This window comes from Schistocerca nitens, chromosome 3 (genome assembly GCF_023898315.1).
Source record: "Schistocerca nitens isolate TAMUIC-IGC-003100 chromosome 3, iqSchNite1.1, whole genome shotgun sequence".
Lineage (NCBI taxonomy): Eukaryota > Metazoa > Arthropoda > Insecta > Orthoptera > Acrididae > Schistocerca > Schistocerca nitens.
This window is the reverse complement of record NC_064616.1, coordinates 189,120,681-189,145,908: the sequence shown is the minus strand read 5'-3', so window position 1 is coordinate 189,145,908 and position 25,228 is coordinate 189,120,681. Positions and strand designations below refer to the sequence as shown.

General features: G+C 41.5%; 1 protein-coding gene across 1 annotated transcript in view; it reads left to right on the top strand.

Moving 5' to 3' along the window:
• Positions 1–25,228, top strand: part of LOC126249140 (DNA-binding protein RFX7) — a 131,475-nt gene that overhangs the window by 9,879 nt on the left and 96,368 nt on the right. Inside the window, exon 2 of the mRNA XM_049950794.1 lies at positions 22,238–22,363. Coding sequence (XP_049806751.1) covers positions 22,238–22,363 — 126 coding nt within the window. The remainder of the gene's footprint in view (positions 1–22,237; positions 22,364–25,228) is intronic.

Here is a 25,228-nt window from a genome sequence, read left to right as displayed (position 1 = left end):
GAGGAAACGACTGTCTATACGCCTCAGCATGAGCCCTAATTTCTTGTATCATAACTTTATGGTGCGTGTGAAATGTATGTTGGCGGCAGTACAATCATTCTGCAGTCAGATTCAAATGCTGGTTCTCTGAATTTTCTCAGTAGTGTTCCTTGAATAGAACATTGCCTTACCCCCAGGGATTCACATCTGAATTCCTGAAACGCCTCCGTGACACTTGCGTGTAGTTTAGATCTACTGGTAAAAAATCTACCAGCTCGCCTCTTGAGTTGCTTCAATCTTCAATCTCTTCCTTTAATCTGACCTGGTACGGATCCCAAACAGTCGAATGGTACTCAAGAATATGTTGCACTAGAGACCTTCCACTCACGTCAAAAACAAAGAACCACAATAAACTTTGGGAACAGTGTTGCAAATTGTGAGCCCTGCTTGCATTCCATGTTTGAGGTGAGCAGCTTTCACCATCTCTGCCTGCTGCCTGTATGAACTGACAACGGCCTCAGAACCCATGCGACAGGTGTCATTGGTGCCAACGTGAGCCACAGCTTGCAGACAACTGCATCCTACATGCATGATAGCCACAGGCAAGGCCATGGCAGACGTTCTGAGTGAACATTGCCTTTCTTTCCAGCCGTGAATGCTGTTTTCCTAAGGGGCTCCATAATGCAAGTAATGTTGGAGCTCTTGATAACTAACAAACCCCTACCCACGTGTGCCTGCTCCGAGCCTGCTGAAGAAACAGCTACCTATTCACTCACAGGACAGATAGGTGAGGCCACACGGCCAACCTCCACATTGGCCCTCCTGCCTTGAGCGATGTGAACATGTTACCACCCATCACTCGCCCCACAGAGAGGGTGGATCCACCATATCAGGTACACTAGGAGGTGCCTTGGCAGCAGAGCCCACGGGCAAGATAAACGACACCTGGGATTTCCCATGCAATGCCCCAGGTTCTCTGCCACCACTACACCCTGAGCCAGCAGCCTGAAGGTGGCTGACCATAGACAAAAGAGCATTCTGCTGTTTAGGTACTGTGGCCAGTTCCCCCCTGCATCTGCACACAGTGTGCACATATCCTTCCAATGCTAGCAAGACTAACTGAAGGCATGAACTATAAAAATGGACAGAAACCTAGATATGTGACTTACTACCCTTCTGATGTGTCACCAATGGATGCAGATGCCTTAATGAGCTAGATAGCTGGCTGTTCAGAAGACATGAAAACTATGCTACAGCCTCTTAAATAGAAAAACACCCACAATCTTTAAGAAATATACCACGAGGAAAACATAGCAAAAGATAAATACATAACTTGCCACTCTGGAGGTGTGTTACAGTCAGCAGGTGGGGCCTGAAATGTAATGTATTGCACACTCATAGGAGAACAGTTACACTACCATGCAGTTAAACTATTGGCAACAAGTCACAGTAGACAATAACTCCCATAAACATCTACATCTGAACTCCATAAGCCACCTTTCTTAGTGTGGCGGATAATACAGGGTGTCCCACTCAAACCTCCCTGATTTCAAGGACCCAGGGGGGGGGGGGGGGGGGGGGAAGAAACAACAACACAGTAGATACGACAATGAAAAATGCGCCACATTGTAGAGCATTTCAAAGACTTTATTTATTTATCATCAATACTACCTGTACATGTAAACCCTTTGTAGTAAGTAGAATATCGAGTCTGTATTCAATTTCTTGTCAAGTTCTTTGTAACATTTCCTCTGTTATTGATGCAATCGCATTAGTGATGTCACAATGTAGGAGTATCGTCCACTTTGGTCACATACGTGTGGTCCTTCACAAATCCCCGCATGAAGAAATCAAGCACGGTAATGTCGGGTGAACGTGGTGGCCAGGTAATGGGTCTCCACATCCGATCCAACAATTGGGAAATTTCCTATCCAGGAACTTGCGAACAGCCGTTGACCCATGCGGCAGAGCTCCATCTTGTTGAAAAATGATTTTGGGTTGAAAGTCTTGCATCTGAGAGTACACAAACTTCTCCAACATGTCCAGATACACTGACCCATTCATTGTTTGTTCTGCAGAGAAGAATGGTCCAACAGTCCTGTCGTGCATTAACCCGCACCAGACATTTAGCTTAGGGATATCACGAACATGTTCAATGACAACGTGCAGATCTTGTGAACCCCAAATCCGAACATTATGCCTATTAACCCTTCCTGATAGATGAAAGGTTGCCTTATCTGAGAATAAACATCTTTCCAGGAAGCTGGCATCCATATCAATACGCTGCAGCATATCCGCAGCAAATTTTTGTTGGCATGGTTTGACGTTCGGCATCAGATGTTGCAGAATTTGCACTTTGTAGGCACACACATGAAGACGCTGGTGAACTACACAATGCAATGTTGATCGAGATACATCAAGTGTCCTAGATACTTGACGAATTGACTTGCATGGACTTCTGAGAAACGTTTGTCTGATGTCCTCCACTGTCTCTTCTGAAACTCCGTAACGTGCACCACCAGAATGTTTCAGAACACTTCCTGTTGCCAGAAACTTCCTATACCAGTCCTTAATTGTTTTCACATCAGGTGGATCACATTCATATACACAACGATAATTTCTTTGCACAGTAATCGGCAATTTTGTTTATGCACTGCGCTGCTGTGGAGTTGCCAATTTCACTTCACGTGACCATGCTGCAATACATTACATTTCAGGCCCCACCTGTTGGCTGATACACACCTCCAGAGTGGCAAGTTATGTATTTGTCTTTTGCTGTGTTTTCCTCGTAGTGTTTTTCTATTTAAGTGGCGGGGGGGGGGGGGGGGGGTGGTACGCCCCCATCACATATTCCACTTTGGGGGCCTGCAGCTGCTCCGTGGATGGGGCACTTTGCCTGCCTTTCTTCCTCTCCTCCCTTTCTGCCTTGTTCCTTTTTCTAGGCTTTGTTGACCTTCGGTAGGCCTTGGGGTTTTCTTTCCTTGGGTTCTGCACACTAGTCCCTTCTTTGATGTGTAGTTTTGTTCACTTGCTTGTTCCAGGTAGGAAGGACCTGTGGCCTTGTAGTTCAGTCCCTTTAATCATTAAACCGACTGACCAACCAACCAACCAACCACCACTTAAATCCTTCAGCATGCCAGTAACAGACCACACACAAGCACTGTTAAATCTGCAACGATTCGACACCTTTGGTTCACTGTCATCAGTCATTCTCCATATGGTCCTGATCTGACCCCATCCAATTTTCATCTATTTCCAGAAGTTAAAGAACATCTTAGAGGACTTCACTTTGATAGTGATAAGCAGTGATGGAGGTTGTGACTCTGTCAGCAAAATCAAACGTTGTACAGTGACAGTATCAACAAATTGGTCTCTCATTTGGAGAAATGTGTTCATTGCCAGAGTGACCGTTAAGAAATAATTGCATAGACATGAAGAATAATGGTGTAGAATGTCAATAATGTTTATTTTATTTAAAAAGCTTTAAGAGTTTTCATATAAAAAATTTAGAGGCATTACTTTTCATGATGCCCTCGTACATGTAAAAGTCAAGTATGAAATAAGGGGAAAGATGGGGACGATTTTGTTGGCGTTGGACCTGTTCCCTTTTTGCTTTACTCTGGATTTTAAATTTAATTTTAGAGTTCATTTTCTTGTTTTAAAATAGAGCTGTACATACATACATCTTTTATTGTAATAAACATTGTAACATATTTCTGAATAATGTTAAACGTTTTGCATGGTGAATTACTCAGTTATGTTCATCTGCAGTATGAGATACCATGATGTGACTGAATTTCAAAACTGTATCTAGTCTTGACGGATATAGACCATAGATTTCTTAATGTCATCCATTTTGTTATTATTTATGGTCAGTACAGATATGTAGACTGTCTTTGAAAGGAGTTTCAAAGATTGCACAACTTTTCTCAGCCTCAAAGTGTCCATAATCAAGTCAGTAATATTCATGTTGTGTGTAATGCAATGCAATGCCGATTTTCAGCTGAAAATGTCATCTCACTGTATTTTGAAATAGTGGGAACCCTTTTTCAGGTGTCTAGAGATGAGTTTACCATACAAATCATTGTCCAGGCAGCTTCTTCTATAGGATGTAGACCACCATGACCTCTAGTCTGTAAAAGAATCCACCTTCATTTGAAAAATAGAAAACTGGTCATTTTTCAAGGATGTTTTTTTACTAGTTCAGCAACATCATTCACTAAAGTGTCTTCCCTCTTCCTTCACATTACTTCTAATTATCCCCAAATCCCAAAGATTCAGCATGAACAAGTGACCTCTGATGCAAAAAATAGCTTTACTGTCAGTGAACCTTTTTATCTTGCACATCACCACAGTCATCCTAACCAGAGTATTGTTTTTGTTCTGACCCACACAATTGTCCCCTAACACGTATAAAATTTTTATTTCTTTTCAGTCGTATTTTCAGTGCCAATTCAACTTGAGCCCTGTCCTCTCTCACCTTCATGGTAGATGGAAAAATTGGCGTTTCCCATGAAGGTAGGTTATGCACACCGAAAACATTCACAGTAAGTTGTCCCAAGTATGAGGTGTCTTCAACACAAATGCAAGGTAGAGAGATGCCAGTGAAGTCAATACAGATTTCAACATGTCGTGGACTACTTCACTGTCTGCAGTAAATGGAAAATTGAAGCTGTTGCAAGACTCTTCTTACCATGCAAAAAGGTTTCCTTTTTGTGGTAAACAACAGACTGATCCTGTCAGAACCATAATTATCAAAAAATAGAAATTTATAAATTTCGGACTAGTTTCCTTTCTGCAGTAAGCAAGTCATATACAGGGTGTAGACAAACATATGGAAACACCAAAAACAACACACATCACCATGCCTAATATGGTGTACAAAACCATTGACATTCAACAAAACTGCTTTCAGTCATCTCAGAATTGATAAATACAGGTCCTATTTGGTTTTTAAGGGACTCTTGTACCATTCTTTCTTCAAAATAGTGGTGAGTTGAGGTAATGATGATTGAGGTAGATAGTGATCATGCACCCTTCTACATTCATATGATTTATCGACCTAGAAAAAGCATTTGACAAAGTAAAATGGTGCAAGATTTTCTAAATTATGGGTGAACTAGAAGTCGGATATAGGAAAAGATGGAGAATATACAATAATACTAAGAGGAATCAATAAGAGTGGAAGACAAAGAAGGAAGTGCTCTGATTAAAATGGGTGTAAGACAGGGATGTAGTCTTTGAACTACTGGTCAGCCTCTATAAACATTGAAGAAGCAGTGATGGAAATAGAAGAAAGTTTCAAGTGTGGGATTGAAATTTAAGGGAAAGGATGTCAATGATAAGATCTGCTGATAACATAGCTATCCTCAATGAAAGTGGAGAAGAATTGCAGGACCTGTTGAATGGAATGAATAGGAATTGAGAGTACATTGAAGACACTGGAGTATTAAAGAATAGCAGAAATGAGATTAGCAATAAACTTATCATCAAAACTGACAACCACAAAGTAAATGAAGTTAAGGAATTCTGCTACCTTTGAAGCAAAATAACACATTACGAACAAAGTGAAGATGATATAAAAAGCAAGCTAGCAGAGGCAAAGAAGGCGTTCCTGGCCAAAAGAAGCCTACTGGTATCAAACATAGGCCTTAATTTGAGGAAAAAATTCTGAGACTGTATGTTTGAGCACAGCATTGTATAGTAGCAAATCCTGGACTGTGGGAAAACAGGAAAAGGAAAGAATCAAAGCATTTGAGATGTGGTGCTATAGAAGGATATTAAAAATTGGCTGGCCTTGTAAGATGAGGCATGAGGAGAGTCTATGTAAAATCAACAAAGAAAGGAACATGTGGAAAACATTGACAAGAAAAAGGGGCAGGCTAATAGGACATGTGTTAAGACATCAGGGAGTAATTTCCACGGCACTAGAGGAAACCTGAGACAGTAAAAACTATATTGGAAGATAGAGATTGGATTACATCCAACAAATAATTTAAGAAGTTGAGTACAAGTGCTACTCTGAGATGAAGGACCGTATCAAACCAATAAGACATCTGATGGCTTGAAAATATATGTTAGATATATGATAGTTTCATTATTATGTAGATCCATTTTTCTTGTGATTTAAATTTACTTTCTGTGACATTCTGTATCTGTCAGATTTTTTTATTCAGATATTAGCTACCATATTTTTTGTTCTTGGTTTCCACATTTTCCATAGTAGCTATCTGATTAAAATGTATTTTCTGTCATCCCGTGTTTCTGTGAGCTGATCTGGTATTATTAATAAAGGAAACATCTGATTATGGTAGTTGATGCAACATGTAATATTGAATGAATTATGTGACCAAGATAGAAATCATTAAATAATAGATTGTGCATTATATTACCATGCTCTAAATCATAAAAAGTATTAGTTTCATAATATACAACACAGAGTTTGTTTGTTGCAATTTTACACACCACTTTTACATGAGTGCACTGTGTATGTGTTTTTGTGACAAACATATCTAAAAATAGTATATGCAATCTACCATGAGATATTTGCACTGGTCACAGATAAGTTTACAACCTGTCATCTCCTCTTTCTTTGCACAGAAGTGTTACACGTTACTTATGATGAAGTAGAAGCTCATCACTGTACGATGAGTGTACAAAATGTAACATTTTCTTTGCACACCACAATTCTATACTATTACTTGAGTGGCTCAGAAATGTTTCACATGTGATACAGTAAAAGAAATGTGTTCTTCCATTTGTAACAGAGTTACATGCAGTCCTGAAAGACTAGAGCAGATTGTGCTTGATTGAGAGAACTTGTTATTTATTCTTGTTCCCTAAATGCTTTACAAGTAGCTCAACTGATGGCTTGCTATGTGGCTTAGCAAGTATGTGTTGGACTACAAAGCTAGAGAGTCAAGGTTTGATTTATGTTTTGTACTAGATCTTTTTTACTGCCATTTATAATTTTCACCTCGTAGTACTCTTGGTGTGCAAAAACTGTCAAGTGACACCTTGATTTAAATTTTTTATTAAGTTGCATACCCAACCATAAATAATTGGATGATTTCATTTAAGAATTAGTCAAAAACAAGGGGCAGCACCTCTAATGGAACAATGCTAAGTAAAGAGCCGTGGTGATCATACCAAATTTCAGGCTATCGATTTCTGAACATTTATTCAGTGGAGAATTTGTTCAAACAATTGAGGACTCCCTTCTCGTGAGTGAAAGTAGGGGCATGTATATAACTGTCCAGTCTGTCATACAATTCTGAATCCAGGTAAGCACACAGGTAGGCTTGGCAACCAAGCAAATTAATGGACACAATGTGGCTAGTTTGTCATTTGCATGCAACCCATTGACTCATTGTTGAATCAAAGAGATGGATACAATTGAACTGCACTCATTGTTTTAGAGAACATTGCCTCATGATTTATTTTAGAGAACATTCTTTTCAAGATTGTGGCCATTTACTTTACTGGGAGGATGCAGATGTATCCTAACAGAATTATATTTGAATTTGAATGTTGCTTAGAAACTGAACAGTGCTACCATGGAGTGTATACAGCACTATCAGGGAACCTGGTCTTGGGCGTCTTCTGGACTCTGGCTACCATTGCTCCAGATACCGATTGCTGAGGGCTGCAGATTTTCATAGGCAACATTTCTGTCCTGTATGTTTTAGTTAATACCTCCAGAAATTCTGTAATGTTCTAATATGTAGTCAGTAAACTGTCATGGAATAATCCAATTTTTTTAAACAGTGCAAACTCCAGGTTGGAATATCAACAATGTAATTGAAAGGATTGATTGCTGCTTACCATAAAGATGACACTTTAAGTTGCAGACAGGCACAATTAAGACACTTACACACTAGCTTTTGACCACAGCTTTAATCAGAAAATGAAAGGGAAACACACAGACATTCGTTCACACAAGCAAGCACACCTCACACACACACACACACACACGACTGCCATCTCCTGCAGCTCGGACCAGAATGCTGTGTTTCAGCAACTGTCATAATAACACACTTTAAAATAAGAATAAAATCTGGATGAAGAAGAGAATTTATTACAGTTTGTTTCCTTTATTATTAATACCAGATCACCTTATAACAACAAGGGGCAAGAAAAATACATTTTAATCATATAGCTATTACAGAAAGTGTGGAAACCAAGAACAAACAATATGGGAGCCTGGCATTCTGGTCAGAGCTGCCAGAATGGGTGGTCATTTGCACATCTCTCCTAGACGACTGAAAAACTGTGGTTTGGTCAGATGAGTCCCGATTTCGGTCGGTAAGAGCTGATGGGCCCTTGTTGTCATTAAGGCACTGTGAAAGCTGGTGTGGACTGCATTTATGTGGAATGGACAGGGACCTCTGGTCCAACTGAACTGTTCATTCCAGAATGAGATTTTCACCCTGCAGCGGAGTGTGTGCTGATATGAAACTTCCTGGCAGATAAAAACTGTGTGCCAGACCGAGACTCGAACTCGGGACCTTTGCCTCTCGCGGGCAAGTGCTCTACCAACTGAGCTACCTAAGCACGACTCATGCCCCGTCCTCACAGCTTTACTTCTGCCAGTATCTCGCCTCCTACCTTCCAAACTTTGCAAAAGTAGCACTTCTGAAAGAAAGGATATTGCAGAGACATGGCTTAGCCACAGCCTGGGGGATGTTTCCAGGTTGAGATTTTCACTCGGGACTGTTCATTGATTGGAAATGGTTGCATTTGACTACTTGGAGACCATTTGCTGCCATTCATGGACTTCATGTCCCCAAACAACAATGGAATTTTTATGGATAACAGTGCACCATGTCTCCAGTCCACGGTTGTTTGCAGTTGCTTTTAAGAACACCCTAGACAGTTCGCGTGAGTGATTTGGCCACCCAGGCTGTCCAACATGAATCCTGCACAGTGGTGGGATAGCAACCTGACTGTTGCCCACAGTACAGCCCGACAACTAGGAGTGATGGTCTGAGGTGCCATTTCTTTTCATTTGGCTGTCATCCTCGGCACCCTTACAGCACACCGGTATGTCGTCAATATTCTACAACCCCTTTTGTTACCCTTCGTGTCATGTCGTCTTAGATTTACATTTCAGCAAGGTAATGCCCACCCAGACATGGTAAGAGTTTGTACTGCTTGTCTTCATGCTTATCATACCCAGTCTTGGCCAGTAAGGTCAGATCTCTCCCCAGTTGAGAATTTTTGGAGTGTTGTGGGCAGAGCCCTCTAACCATCTCAGAACTTTGACAATCTGATGCACCAATTGGACAGAATTTAGCACAATATCCCTCGGGAGGACATCCAACAACTCTATCGATCAATGCCAAGCTGAATAACTGCTTGCGTAAGGGCCAGACATGGACCAACACATTACTGACTTGCTCAAATTGTGAAGCTCTCTCTCCTGAATAAATCATCAATTTTTTCTGAAATTGTAATCATTTATTTGCCTTTACATGTACATGACATCTACCACTTTCTGTCCCATTTGGATTGAAAGTAGTAGGAAAGTGTTCCAGCATTTATTTCCGTATTTTGAAGCACCCGATTATCCTGTGCTAAGGGGTGAAGCTACAGATGGTGTGGCTATAATGGAAAACTGGTACATATCACACCATGTCTTCTTATACTACATGAACATATGTAGTTAAGGTTGCAATTTCTGCACTCATGAAGATCAACACAGACTCTGTATACTTAGAATTAAATGATATTATAGATTATGTGCCTCTCAGTGCCTGCTCTTAATCTGATATTGTATTTAGAGATATGTCTTCTAAATTCAAGGCAGATTACACAAACTGCACACCAGTAATGGCATTCTGTGCTAGACAAGAAACTGAACTGAAACTGGAGGAATGGTTGCTCAAAAAGGCAAACTAGATTTGATACACCCAAGTACTGTGTTTTATTTACAAGGTAGTATTCACTATATAATAGTTCCCATCATTTTCATTTATCAAGCCACTTTTGCATCCATATAAAGGTGTTGCAGTTCTTGAGTGAGTGAGAAGTTTCACTTGGTAGTCAGACCAGATGAGTGGTTACTCAGGGAGCCTGGTGTAGCTCCTATGCAGAGACTCTCACAGCCTTTTCCAAAGCAGAGGTGTGTGTGGCATCATAAATGAGTTCAAGAAGAAATGTTAAGAGTTGAATGCTAACAGAACAAGTAATGGATGCAAATGAGCACCCCTGGAGACGATAATTAGGAAATTAAAGTAGTTTTTGTAGAACCAGATCGGACAGTGAAGTCTTAACTGTAATGTGATGGTTATTTACAACAATGAGGAAATATATATTCATTCCAGAATGAGATTTTCACTCTGCAGTGGAGTGTGCGCTGATATGAAACTTCCTGGCAGATTAAAACTGTGTGCCTGACCGAGACTCGAACTCGGGACCTTTGCCTTTCGCGGGCAAGTGCTCTACCATCTGAGCTACCGAAGTACGACTCACGCCCGGTACTCACAGCTTTATTTCTGCCAGTATCTCGTCTTCTACCTTCCAAACTTTACAGAAGCTCTCCTGCGAACCTTGCAGAACTAGCACTCCTGAAAGAAAGGATACTGTGGAGACATGACTTAGCCACAGCGTGGGGGACGTTTCCAGAATGAGATTTTCATTCTGCAGCGGAGTGTGCGCTGATATGAAACTTCCTGGCAGATTAAAACTGTGTGCCCGACCGAGACTCAAACTCGGGGCCTTTGCCTTTCGCGGGCAAGTGCTCTACCATCTGAGCTACTGAAGTACGACTCACGCCCGGTACTCACAGCTTTACTTCTGCCAGTATCTCGTCTCCTACCTTCCAAACTTTACAGAAGCTCTCCTGCGAACCGTGCAGAACTAGCACTCCTGAAAGAAAGGGTATAGCGGAGACATGGCTTAACCACAGCCTGGGGGATGTATCCAGAATGAGATTTTCACTCTGCAGCGGAGTGTGCGCTGATATGAAACTTCCTGGCAGATTAAAACTGTGTGCCCGACCGAGACTCAAACTCGGGGCCTTTGCCTTTTGCGGGCAAGCGCTCTACCATCTGAGCTACCGAAGCACGACTTGTAGGAGACGAGATACTGGCAGAAGTAAAGCTGTGAGTACTGGGCGTGAGTCGTGCTTCGGTAGCTCAGATAGTAGAGCGCTTGCCCGCGAAAGGCAAAGGTCCCGAGTTCGAGTCTCGGTCGGGCACACAGTTTTAATCTGCCAGGAAGTTTTATATATTCATTCATTCCTTCTTCTGGAAATTGAAAACAGTCCTGTTTTGGTTTGCAGTGTGTCATTACTTGTTAACCAGATACAGTTAGACAATCTGTATCAACTTTGTCCTGAAGTGAAAGATTTCCATCTTGATTGTTTTATCTAAATTGGCCTGACGGCATTCTCCTTATAGCAGGAAAAGGAATCAATAATTACATGATAATTACACAATTTCAAAGCCAGGAAAGGAGTTCACCACTCCGTGTAGTTAGCATGATGTTAACTTAACCAGCCATGTAGGAAAGTCTGTTAAACAGATTATGAACTACCGCATTTTATGGATTTTCTAGTCTGAAAAACCATGATTCCCTTTCAGTAAGGGTGGAATTGATGCAATTTGACTTTTGACTACCTGATCCTGCTGGTGGCATGTCTACAGGAGTCTTAAGAACAATATCTTACCACTTTAATTATTTTTATCTGAAGAGGGCCTGGAATACTATCTGAAGAGGGCCTGGAATACTTGTTAATAGTATCTATCCTTCAACAGCTTATATCCTTTTACAGGGTAAGAAGTACACCTGTTCCTCTTATATTTGTTGGATAACAGTAGTTCTGCTTTTGAGTCGGTCACATCATGTCAATTATGTACATCACATCTATCGATTTTCATCCTGTTTAGATAATTACTTTTTGGTGCATATTTATTTATTTATTTATTTATTTTTTTTAGAGTGTATTTAGAAATCAGTCTATCTTCCTCAAGATCCTTTTGCCATTCAAATAAATATCTTTAAATGTTACCTACTGAACAGTAGTCATTTTGTGTTAAGTATTCTCTGGTTGTGGATGAGTTTTCAGGTTTTTGAACTTGACCCAGTCTTGCAGATAACTATTTAAAGATTTAAAAAATCAACAGGAAACATTGGGCCCAGTTTTATGTATTTTCAAGAAACCAGTTAGTACAGATTTTAAGTGTTCATATCATTGTTTTAACATGCTTGAGCTACAAAAGCCCCTCATTTAAAAAAAACTGTTACTTACAGGCCTAATTTTTACTGAAAAATTAAGATCGTTACCACACATGAGACACCTAGGAGCAAGGTGAACACTTTGAAGTGCCAAAGCCGTTTATGGGAGAATCTGACAGGTTATTTCTGCTAAATTTTTCAGTGTGTGTTTTGATATATTTTAGTTAACTGTATTTATCTTACCAACATATTTACCAGAGCTGCCAGTGTAGTTCTGTCTGTGTGATGATATGATAGTGGCATGGTAAAAGGCACACTGTTACCATGCCATTTAAGTATACTAGGCCCTTTTAGCTTACTGCACTTAAGCTCATCATTGCATTATATAATTAGTTTTGTATCTTCATGTACATCTGTACTTTGTTAACACTCATGTGGTATTTGATGGGGCATACATAACATACCAGAATCATTTTCAGCATTTGCTGTTCCATTTATAGGTGATGTTGCAGAAGAGAGATTGTTTGTACCCCTCTGTATATACACTAATTTGTCTTAATTTCACTCTCTTGGTCATTACATGAGAATCTCATTGCAGGATGTAATATACATCATAACTCATATTAGAATGTGGGCTCTTGGAATTGGTAATTTCAGAGAGTATTCATTTGTTTATATAAGGAGACATTAAGGATTTTTGCCAGAAGTGCATGCACTACTGAACTCTGTGAGCTTGACAGAAACTCAAGATTAATCTTCCTCATTGGCTATAAGAGTTTTTGAGTGCTGCAAAATCATCGGAAACCTTAAATGAGAGTGACTTTGTGAATAAATGCTTGCTCAGTGCCATAGAAACTGTATGGTGGGCATATGCAGATCAACTTTAAATAATAAATTATCTCAGGTTCCAGTTACTCATTGTTTTTCTGTCATTGCAGAAAGTGCGTGGAACTACTGTATGTAAAAATGCATTTGTTTGCTTTTCGTTGTACATTTATGAATTAAATGGAATTTCAGGCATGACAGTTTATGCTAATTTTGTGAAGAAGATTTCGATTACTTTTTTCCTAATGGATGAGCTGAAAGATATGACAAAAATATTGTGATATGCAGGTGTGAAAATGTTTACTATTTGTGTAGTTTGTTTGCAGTTGGGGTGTTTTTTTTTTCTTCTTCAGTTGCTGCAAATGTCACACTGGCAATGTACTGTTTTTATCACTTTTATAGTAGCTAAGTTGGATAGTAGAATGAAAAGGTGATACAAACATTGCATTATATCTTTTACTAGGAGATATGTTGTTCAAATATTTCAAAAATCACCAATATAGTGAAGCAGGTATCCACATAGTAAAATTTCATAAACAGTCATAAAATCTTCCTTAGATTGTACTCCGTAGCTATAGTAAGGTATTTTATCTATGTGGTATTAGGTTGAAACTAGTGTCTCATCAACATCTATGAGATCTGTCAGATGATGATTTAAATTGTTGAAACGAGTTTCAGCATAATAAAGATTTTAGCACCATTTTGGTGGTATATATAAAAATGTCTTTCTGTAATTCCACTCCCCTATGGGTCTGAGGTTTGGAATAGGCCCAAGGTATTCCTGCCTGTCGTAAGAGGCGACTAAAAGGAGTCTCACGCTTTTCGGCCCTATGAGTTCTGGTCCCGTTCTATGGTTTGACCTGCCACTTTCAAAGTTCTACAGGAATGCAGGCCATATGGGGAAGGACGCCTTACGTGGTGCATGAGTTATCCATTGTGCCCTCAGATTCGATCTCCTGAATCTCTTGTCATGGCTTTGCATCTCCACCTGTGATTCAACTATTTGGGCGAGGACACTTTCCAGGGTATGCCATCTTCTTCCATTGTCTCCTGTCCTCTTTCGTCCCCGTGACAATATTGGACTTCTCTGCGCCCAGTATCCAGTACGGTAGCCAGTATGCTGTGGTGGGGCCGTCATGTACCCATTTGGTGGTAGCCCCCTGAGAACAGAGGGATTGCACTGCTGATGCCTGAGCTGTAAACTCCCCACATATGCCAAGGAGTAGATGCCTGTCTTCCTGGGGCATCAGCACTCCCGGCAATAGCCATCATGCCAGTTGGCCTTTGCTGTGGCTGGGTGGCACCCATGGGGAGAGCCCCTGATTGGAGTGGGTGACAACAGGGTGGGTGACCCACAATGAAGCAGACTAAGTCATCTCTTGCTGGTGACTGTACAGCACCAGAAGTCTCTAAGAAGGGCAAGATCAAATACAATGCCGACAGGTATGACCCTAAATCATTTCCCTCTCTCGCTACACCATGGGAGGAATGTAGTCTTGATTCAGACAGCATCCCCAGCCCAATCCCAAGTGTTACTCACCTGTGAAAAGCTGGGTGATATTCCTGTTTCCATCACTCCACATAAAAACCTCAACATGGTCCAGGGGATCATTTTCCATCGCGATGTCCTCTTGCAGTCTGACGACGAGCTCCGCACCAATTTAGAATGGCGGGGTGTTCATTTCATCCGATACATTTACAGGGAACCCAAAGACAACAGGGTTGCCACCGGTGCCTTCATCTTGGCCTTTGATGGTGGTTCATTGCCTGAAAAGGTCAAGGTGATGGTTTACTGCTGTGATGTTAAACCATACGTCCCTCCCCCTATGCAGTGCTTTAAGTACTGGAAGTTCGGGCACATGTCATTCCGCTGCACTTCCAGCGCCACATATCGAGACTGCGGACGTCCACTGCTCCCAGATACTCCATTTGCTGTGGAGAGCACCACTCCCCCTGCTCTCCAGACTGCCCAGTACTCCATAAGGAGTGGAAAAATCAAGGAGTACAAGACCCTGGACCGGTTGACTTACAGAGAGGCTAAACATAAATTTGAAATATTACACCCCATTCAGTTGACGTTGACATATGCTGCAGCTATGTCACCATTGCTGTCCCAAGTGCCAGTGGTTCTTCACTCCGTGCCACAAACAGTGAGACCTCCGGGCCACCAGAATACATTCACCTCCTTGGTGGTACGTGGCAAATCTTCCTTCGTTGCTCCCAAAGCACCTTCTTTGGGAGCAAGGACCCCCCCAAACGCAGGGGACATTGGTCCCCTCCCCCCTGCAGGAGAAGCAAAAGCCTCCTTCGGCTCCTCTCGTGCGGAAGGGGTCCCTTGGGGCCCCCTCTCTTCCAAGGTCTCTACTAATGCCACAGCGGACACTCACCAGTGGCTCAAGGAGCCAAAAGCTGCTGGACAAACAGCTTCACAGTCTTCCTCCATACCTGAAGCTGCTTCGGAGAAATCTTCCCAGCAAGCCCCTAAAGAGAAGCGAGAGAGCAGGCAAACTAAGAAGAAGTCTGTTTAGAAATAGGACTCTCCAGTGGCCCCAACACCACCATTCCCTATCAATTCTGCATCTGAGGATGCGGTGGAGATCTTAGCATCTCCTGCCCACCTGGATCACACTGATGCTCATCCACCATAGAAATGGCTGCAAATACTCAGTCGGTGGCAGCAGGTGACCCTGAGGCATAACCTGCCTCCTTGCACGCTTCATGCCTTCCCAGCCTCACGATAACGTCATCCTCCAGCGGAATTGCAGCGGTTTTTTCCACCACCTGGCTGAGCTACGGCAACTCTTAAGCTTTACACCTGCTTTCTGCATTGCCCTTCAGGAAACCTGGTTCCTCGAAATGCAGACCCCTGTCCTACACGGCTATAGGTGATATTATAAGAACCATAGTGACTATAATAGAGTGTCAGGTGGAGTTTGTGTCTACGTCCTGAACTCAGTATGCAGTGAGCCTGTGCCCCTCCAAACCCCTCATGAAGCTGAGGCTGTCAGGATAAAGACGATGCAGGAAATAACTGTCTACAACATATATCTTCCTCCAGATGGTGAAGTACCCCTGAACGCGTTGGCTGCACTGATTGATCAACTCCCTAAACCTCTCCTACTTTCAGGAGATTTTAATGCTCAAAACCCCTTGTGGGGTGGCACCATGCTTACTTGCTGAGGCAGAGATGTTGAAACTTTACTTTCTTAGTTCGACCTCTGCCTCTTAAATAAATGTGCCCCCACACATTTCAGTGTAGCACGCGGCACATATTCGGCCATTGATCTCTCGGTTTGCAGTCCTGGCCTTCTCCCATGTATCCAATGGAGAGCACATGATGACCTGAGTCACCACTTCCCAGCGTCAGGCCCATGGACACCTGCCCAGATGGGCTTTAAACAAGGCAGACAGGGACGCTTTCACCTCTGCTGTCACCGTTGAATCTCCCCCACATTGTAACATTGATGTGGTGGTTGAGCAGGTAACTACAACGATCATTTCTGCGGCGGAAGACACAATCCCTCTTTCTTTAGGGTTCCCCCGGTGGAAGATAGTTCCTTGGTGGTTGCCAGAAGTCACTGAGGCAATTAAGGAGTGTCGGTGAGCTCTACAGTGGCATAAGCGGCACCCTTCCCTGGAGCACCTCATAGCCTTTAAACGGCTCTGTGCCTATGTTTGCCAGCTTATCAAAAGACAGAAACAGGAGTGTTGGGAGCGATACGTCTCAACCATTTTGTGTCATACGTCACTTTCCCAAGTCTTGGCAAAGATCAAACAAGTTTTTGGGTACCAGATCCCAACAGGTGTTCCCGGTGTTAACATAAATGGCTTGTTATCTACTGACGCAAACGCGATTGCTGAGCACTTTGCTGAGCACTATGTTCGTGCCTCTGCATTGGAGAATTACCCTTTCGCACTCTCAGACAGCGGATGGAAGGGACAGTCCTCTCATTCACTACACACCACAGTGAACCTTATAACGCCCCATTTACAGAGTGGGAGCTCCTCAGTGCCCTTGCACATTGCCCCAACACAGCTCCTGGGCCAGATCGGATCCACAGTCAGATGATTAAACATCTCTCGTCTGACTACAAGCGGCATCTCCTCGTGGTCTTCAACTGGATCTGGTGCGATGGCGTCTTTCCATTGCACTGGAGGGAGAGCACCATCATACCAGTGCTCAAAAAGCCACTTGATGTGGATAGCTATTGGCCCATGAACCTCACAAATGTTCTTTGTAAGCTGCTGCAACATATGGTGTGTCGGGGGTTGGGTTGAGTCCTGGAGTCACATGGCCTACTGGCTCTGTTCCGGGCCGGTTTCCACCTGGTTCGCACTACTGCTGATAGTCTTGTGCCGCTCAAGTCTGCCATCCGAACAACCTTCACCATACACCAACACCTTGTTACCATATTTTTTGATGTACTAAAAGCATATGACACCACCTGGCGACATCATATCCTTGCCACATTATATGAATGCGGTCTCCGAGGCCTGCTCCCAATTTTTATCCAGAATTTCCTGTTGATTCGTACTTTCTGTGTCCAAGTTGTTGCCTCCCATAGTCGCCCCCCCCCCCCCCCCAAATTGCATATCCAGGAGAATGGGGTCCCACAGGGCTCTGTATTGAGTGTATCTCTATTTTTAGTGGCCATTAATGGTCTAGCAGCAGCTGTACAGCCGTCTGTCTCACCCTCTCTGTATGCAGATGACTTCTGCATTTAGTACTGCTCCACCAGTACTGGTGTTGCTGAGCGGCACCTACAGGGAGCGATCCACAATGCACAGTCATGGGCTCTAGCCCACGGCTTCCAGTTTTTGGTTGCAAAGTCATGTGTTATGCACTTCTGTCGGTGTCGTACCGTTCATCCAGAACCAGAACTTTGCCTTATTGACGAGTCCCTCACTGTAGTGGTGACATATTGATTCTTAGGACTGGTTTTTGACACTCGATTGACTTGGCTTCCTCACCTTCGTCAGCTTAAGCGGAAGTGCTGGCAGCACCTCAATCCTCTTCGCTGCCTGAGCAACACCAACTGGGGTGCAGATCGCTCTACGCTGTTGCAGCTCTATAGAGCCCTTGTTCAATCCCGCCTTGACTATTGGAGTCTGGTTTATGGTTCGGCTGCACCCTCAGTGTTGTATTTACTCAACCCAGTGCTTTTAGGGCTAGTCCGGTGACCAGCGTCCCGGCAGAGGCTGGAGTCCCTCCATTGCAGGTCAGGCGTATGCAGCTGCTCGCCTGTTACGTCGCACACTTTCGTAGTTCTCGTGTGCATCCAGATTTCAGTTTCCTTTTCCCACCCACAATGGTTCATCTCCTACATTGGTGGTTCAGGTCAGGGCCTACAATTGCAGTTCATGTCCTTTCCCTTCTATCTAAACCGGAGTTCTTGCCTTTACCACTTATACTCAAGGTCCATTCGCATACACCTACATGGTGTACACCTAGGCCATGGCTTTGCCTGGACCTTTCACATAGCCCAAAGGACTCAGTTCACCACACGGCTCTCCAGTGTCACTTCCTCTCGATTCTTGACATGTACCGAGGCCATGAAGTGGTTACACTGACAGCTTGATGGCTGATGGTCACGTCAGCTTCGCATATGTCCATGGAGGACATACTGAACAGCATTCCTTGCCCGATGGCTACAGTGTTTTCACTGCAGAGCTGGTTGCTGTATCTCGTGCTCTTGAGCACATCCGTTCATGCCCCGGGGAGTCGTTTCTTCTGTGTACTGACTCCTTAAGCAGCCTACAAGCTATCAACCAGTGCTACCCATGTCATCCTTTGGTAGTGACCATCCAGGAGTCCATCTATGCCCTGGAACGGTCTGGTCGTTGAGTGGTGGTTGTGTGGACACATCAGAATCCCAGGCAATGAACTTGCTGACAGGCTGTCCAAACAGGCTACATGGAAACCGCTTACGGAGATCGGCATTCGAATAACTGACCTGTGTTTGTTTTTATGCCGCCAGGTCTTTCGGCTTTGGGAAATGGAATGGCATAGTCTCAGTACGCACAAAAAACTGCATGCCATTATTAAGGACACTACGAATGTGTGGCGGCCCTCCGCCTCTCGCAGGGACTCTGTGGTTCTCTGCTGGCTCTGCATTGGCCACGCAACCCACGGCTACCTCCTGCGCCGTGAAGACCCACCTCAGTGTTGATGCGGCACCCAGTTGACAGTGGCTCATATTCTGATGCACTGTCCCACTTTGACTGCCCTGTGATGAAATCTTTGGTTACCATACTCGTTGCCGATAATTTTATCTGACAATGTCTCATCGGCTGATTTAGTTTTACGTTTTATTCTTGAGGGTGGGTTTTATCGTTTGATCTAAGTTTTAGCACATGTCCTTTGTTCCTCTGTGTCCTCCACTACAGTGCTTTTAGGGTGGAAGTTTTAATGTGTTGCAGAATGGCTAGCTTCTACTTTTTATTCTCATGGTCAGCCAACCATGGTAATCTGTTTTGTCGTTTTAATCTCTTCTACCTGATTCTTGTGTTTCTGTGGTTTTCTTCTCCCCTTTTGTCAATATAAGTGTTTGTTGCCCTTCCGTCATTCTTGTGGTTTTTCCTCTCTCTCTCTCTCTCCCCCTCATGGCATTGTTTTATTTGGAACAAGGGACCAATGTCCTAGCAGTTTGGTCCCTTTCCTCCTCTTTTAAACCAACCAACCTTCTGCAATTACACTGCCTCAGTTGCTGTCAGTTAAAGTAATATTATATACACTGACAAGCCAAAACATGATGACCACTGCCCACCACAATTTTGAAAGACACCTGGTATTGTTGCGGGCATATGATGTAGTAACAAAAGCATGTAAGTGGAGTAGACAGAGCCAGGGGATCACCCTAGTGAAGATATGGGCTTCAAATTGGGAAATCCTCTGAGATAAGCAGCTTTGAAAAAGGCAGATTATTATTCGCAGAGCCTCTGAAGGAGTATCTCAAAAATGACGGACCTGGTTGAATGTTCATGTGGTACTGTCATGAGCATCTACAGAAAGAGACAGGAGGACAGTGAAACTACCACTAGGCACTAAATTATTGGATGTCCAGGAGTCTTCACATAAAGTGGGGTTCAGAGGCTTGTCTGTTCTGCAAAGTAGGATAGATGGTGATCTGCAATGTATGTGCTGAATGAGCCCAGTGCTGGTGCATGCACAAGTGTTTAGGAGCACACCGTTCATCGTACATTGTTGAACTCGGAGCTGTGCAGGAGACCATCTGTACGTGTTCACATGTTGACCAAACAATATTGTAAATCATAATTGTAATGGGCAGTTGACCATTGGGATTCGACCATTGATCAGTGGGAACATGTCAGCTCTTCGAGTGAATCACGTTTTTGCTATACTAGGTTACTGGTCGTATCCACAGATGCCATCATTGAGGTGAACGTCAGCTCAAAACATGAAGTGCCACAGACTCAGGCTGTTGGGAGCAGTATTATGCTCTGGGAAACATTCTCCTGCATTTGCATGGGATCTGTGGTAGTAATCGAAGACACGCTGACAGATGCAAACTACCTGCGTCCCTTCATGATTAATGTTGTCCCCGATGGCGATGTCATCATTCAGCAGTATAATTGTCCATGTCTCTGAGCCAGAACCATGCTACAGGGGTTTGAGGAGCATCATAGTGAACTAACGTTGAAGTCTCAGTGATCAAATTTGCCTGATGTAAATCCCATGGAACCCATCTGCGTCGCTATCGGGCACCATCACTGCATACGCATATCAGTGGCCCATTACTTATGCAAGTTACATGACCTTTGCATAGACGTCTAATGTCACATATCCCCTCAAAACCTACCAACAAGTTATTAGGCAGGTGATCATAATGTGCTCATCAGTGTGTGAATGGTGTCTGTTCTGTCAGATATTGATGTTTGAAGGAACAGACACCAACTGTATATAATATGTACACCATATGGCATCAAATCTAATGATAAAATGTCAAATTATAAAAATTATAAGAAAGGACCACTAACAACAAGAGCAAACCACAAAACGGCTCATAGCTTGAAGTCCTAAACTTAATGCAGAACAACAGTGACGACTGATAGTATATGGAAGTAAGTACTAAATATGATTAACCAAAATTATAATAAAATAAAAATGCTATGTAACTTATGCAGGTGGTTTGAAGACGACAACTTGTCTGAAATGGATCCATCACAATAATACATCATCAAACTACTGTAACAGCAATCTACATTTTATTACATAATTTCTCAATAATGTCTCACAAAAAGAATGTCATCTTCCCTCCAGGGATTCCCATTTGAGTTTACAAAGCATCTCTGTAACCCTCCCATGTTGATTGAACCTACCAGTAACAAATCTAGCAGTTCGTCTCCGAGTTGCTTCAAAGTCTTCCTTTAATACAATCTGGTGGCGATCCTAACCACATGAACAGCACTCAAAGAATGGGTCCCACTAGTCTTCTGTATGTGATTTTCTTTATAAATGTGCTAAACTCTCCAAAACGTTTTCTAATAAACTGAAGTCAGCCATTTGCCTTCCCTTACCTCCCTTACATGCTAGTTTCATTTCAAATTGCATTGCAATGTTACACCTGCATATTTAATCCACATCTCTGTGTCAAGCAGATCACTACCAATCCTGTATTCGAACATCATGGGATTGTTCCTCCTGGTCATCTGCATTAATTTACATTTTTCTACATTTAGAGCAATCTGCCTTTCGTCACATCAGCTAGAAATTTTGTCTGAGTCATCTTGTATCCTCCTACAGTCATTCAGCAACAACACCTTCCATTATGCCACAGCATAATCAGCAAACAACCCGCAGATTGCTGCTAATCCTGTCCATCAGATCATTTACATGTATAGAGTGTAATAGCAGTCATAGTGCACTTACTTGGAGTACTAATGCCATTGTGTGTTTCTGCAGAGTGGCTAGTATCAAATTCTATTGTATTAGATTCCCATTTACTAAATGCATGTTACAATGGTTGTATAAGCTTTTATTTATTTTATTGATTGTCGTTTTTGAAATGTTACATTGGTTAACATAACCAGATTTCACACAGTGAGTTTACATATTGAAACTAGCTTGATAATCAGGAGATGAATATATAGCATTGCTGTATAATATTGTTTTCAAGCATAGTTTTCAATTTACCATGCACCTATCAATAAGAGAACAATAATATTTATTATATTACTGTTCACCTGATTAAACATGTACTGAATATCCTGAAAGAACTTTATGTTCTTGCAGTTCTAGCTCAAAACAGACTGTGATGAAAATTTTGGACCAAGTTAACCAACTTTCTACTGCTGAAAAGCTTTTTCTATACCTTAAACTGCCTACGGGGAAGAATGAAAATGTGGACCCATTAAGACAGTAAGTTTATGTGATTTTTTGCTGTCAGTAACTTAGTTATATTAATATTTATGCTATTGATAGTGAAGGGTTGTGTTTAAATTACAAAATATTCAGTACTCCACAAACCACATGACATGTATTTGGTTTCTTACATTTCACGTAATTTATTCACTGTTTCTGTTCAGTATCCAGAAGTTGTCAGCTGAGACCAGATACAACACATTTTCTAGTATTTGTAGAAAATAATAATGTGTTATTCTGCTCTAGACATCAGCAGCTTGGCTGTATATTTGTGTGCTTCTCCAGTGCAAAATTTTGAAGTTGTAGTTGCTATAAACAAGATAGAGTAATATTTGAGAAGCTTGAGTGTTGAAAGTCATTTGTAATATGAAGTTGTAGTTGCTATAAACAAGATAGAGTAATATTTGAGAAGCTTGAGTGTTGAAAGTCATTTGTAATATGACTTCTGACCCGACATACACTCAGATTTTCACCATCACGTTTTTATTATTGACTGTCACTCACTCCCTCCCTCATTAATTCATTGTAAAGAGAACTGTCAGATGTCAATGAAATAAATGTTAGAAATTGTGTTAATAAACTTTTGTGAAACTGCTTACTCCAACCAAGTTTAACAACATGAACTGAACAGAGAAGAAATTACTTTGAGTAAAACTGCCACATCCTCTGGTATATTGAACCATTGCTGTTTATCTCATATTTATAGGTTATTATCAACTTTGTCACATTAATATTCATCATTGAACAACAGTTATCTATAAACTGTAAAACCAGTGACAAGTGTACATTAATTATCGTTACTCCATGTGTAGCTGTAAAGACTCCTCAGTCCACGAATTTAGATGAGTGAAGAAAGAGTTTGTGCTAATAAAGTATTTTTGGAAATTTCTTTTACATTCATGAGGTTTCTCCTCTTTATTGCTTTTTGTCAGATAGGAGTGTGCTATTTGAAGAACAGATAGGAAGGCCAAGTCAACTTGGAAATATAGTATCAGTAGCAAATATATAATTAAGGAGTGAATGTATTAAGAAATTCGGTGCAAGATTTTCAAGACTTTTGAAGAGGTCTGTGGGAGATGTGTGCTTATCTATTTCATTTCATTGTTCTAACAGCTCATATTTGATGGAATTCTCTGTTTGATTTAAGTGCCTGTAAACTGATGGGAAATAATTAAATAGAGCTCAAAGGAACTTATCATGAAATATTAAACTCTATATTGTATTTATGAGTGATATTGATGTATACTTCAGTCATTTTGCCCATAGTGGTGTATACTAGTGTGCCACATAATGCGTGTACCAAGTGAGGTGGCACAGTTGTTAAGACGAAGGACTCTCATGAGGACTTGGGTTCAATCACTATCTGGATGTCGGTATTTAGATATTCCGTGATTGCCACAAAACTCTTAAAGCAAATGCTGGAGTGCTTATTTAAACTAGATCTACACCAATTAGATACTTATTTCTTTGTTTAACCACATATCTTATGAAATTTATGCCGACTGGATGGCGGTCCCTTGATCAGTCTCCCGAAAGTTAGGTAGATACTTGTTGTTAAGTAACCTGCAGCAAATTTAAAATGAATTTGATTTGTAAAAGTAAGTAATAATTGTGTAAAAACTTATTAATACATGAGAACTGTGTACAACTTACGCCATCTGGCTTTTTCGCTGTTAAATGGCCATAGCGCGGAAAAAGTTAGCTATTTAAAGTAACAAATTATAATTATAGCATTAAGAATATGTTTGATATTTGGTAAAGATGAAATAAAAGAGAGAATCCTGGAGTGGCTATGAGTGACGTAACAGGGGTGTGAGTAGTTCCATTTACTTTAGTGGTTTAAAACCACAGACAAATACACACAAATGACTTTGGAGAATAGACGAGAGTCTGCAGTCAGATTACTTCGTGTGGAGTATGATTGAACAGAGTAAGGTTTAGAAGAGGAAAAAATTACTGTATTTGCTTCCTTGAAAACGAAATGCAGTTTAATTGCAAATCCTAATTGGGTAATGAGTGTAAGGTCAGTAGTATTTTGAAATTAAGTGCAAGGCCTTGTAGTATCCCTAGTAGCTTAGTCCTGTGGGAATCCTCATTATAAAACACCATATAATAACTTTGAGGTACAGGCAGTGACTAGAAATAAGATTATTTCAATAACATTCTGAGCCTGCATAAGACATGACTGTAATTTCTTTTTTAGGTTTTGGTGTTTCATGGTTAAGTCTTTCACTTGTCGATGAAAGTGGAATGCGACACAGATGCAATTCACAAATATCTCATCTCCCTTTGATTGACCATATAGAATGTGATATGTTTCTACATGCAGATGGTAAACGGGTATTTGTGTGGCTTATCACTGAGTAATTAACTGTAATAATCACTTCCTGGAAGTAGCTCAGATGACTGGTGTGGACAGTTCAAGGGATAAAGCAATAGAATACATGTAAGAAGCAATACCAGTTTGACATACATACAACCTGCTCACAGTTACTCAAGCTCTGACAAGGAAATTATGAATGTAATTAACTCTTTTTAAACATAATGTGCCATAGGGGTTAATAATACATCAGGTAAATTACTGAAATCCTGTTCTTCCCATCTATACAGTATATTCAGTTATTTATGCAGTACATCATTATCACAGTGCATCTTTTTCAACAAGCTGAGATTCCTTTACAAGAAAGGTAATGAGATGTTAATAATTACTGACTGGTCTCATTGCTTACCACCTCCGTGAACGTACTGGAAAATATTATGCATGCAAGAACAATAACACACCTGTTCTAAAATAATATACATATGTAGTATTAATTTGGATTTCAGAATGGTCTCTCCACATAAAATACCAATTTTTTATTC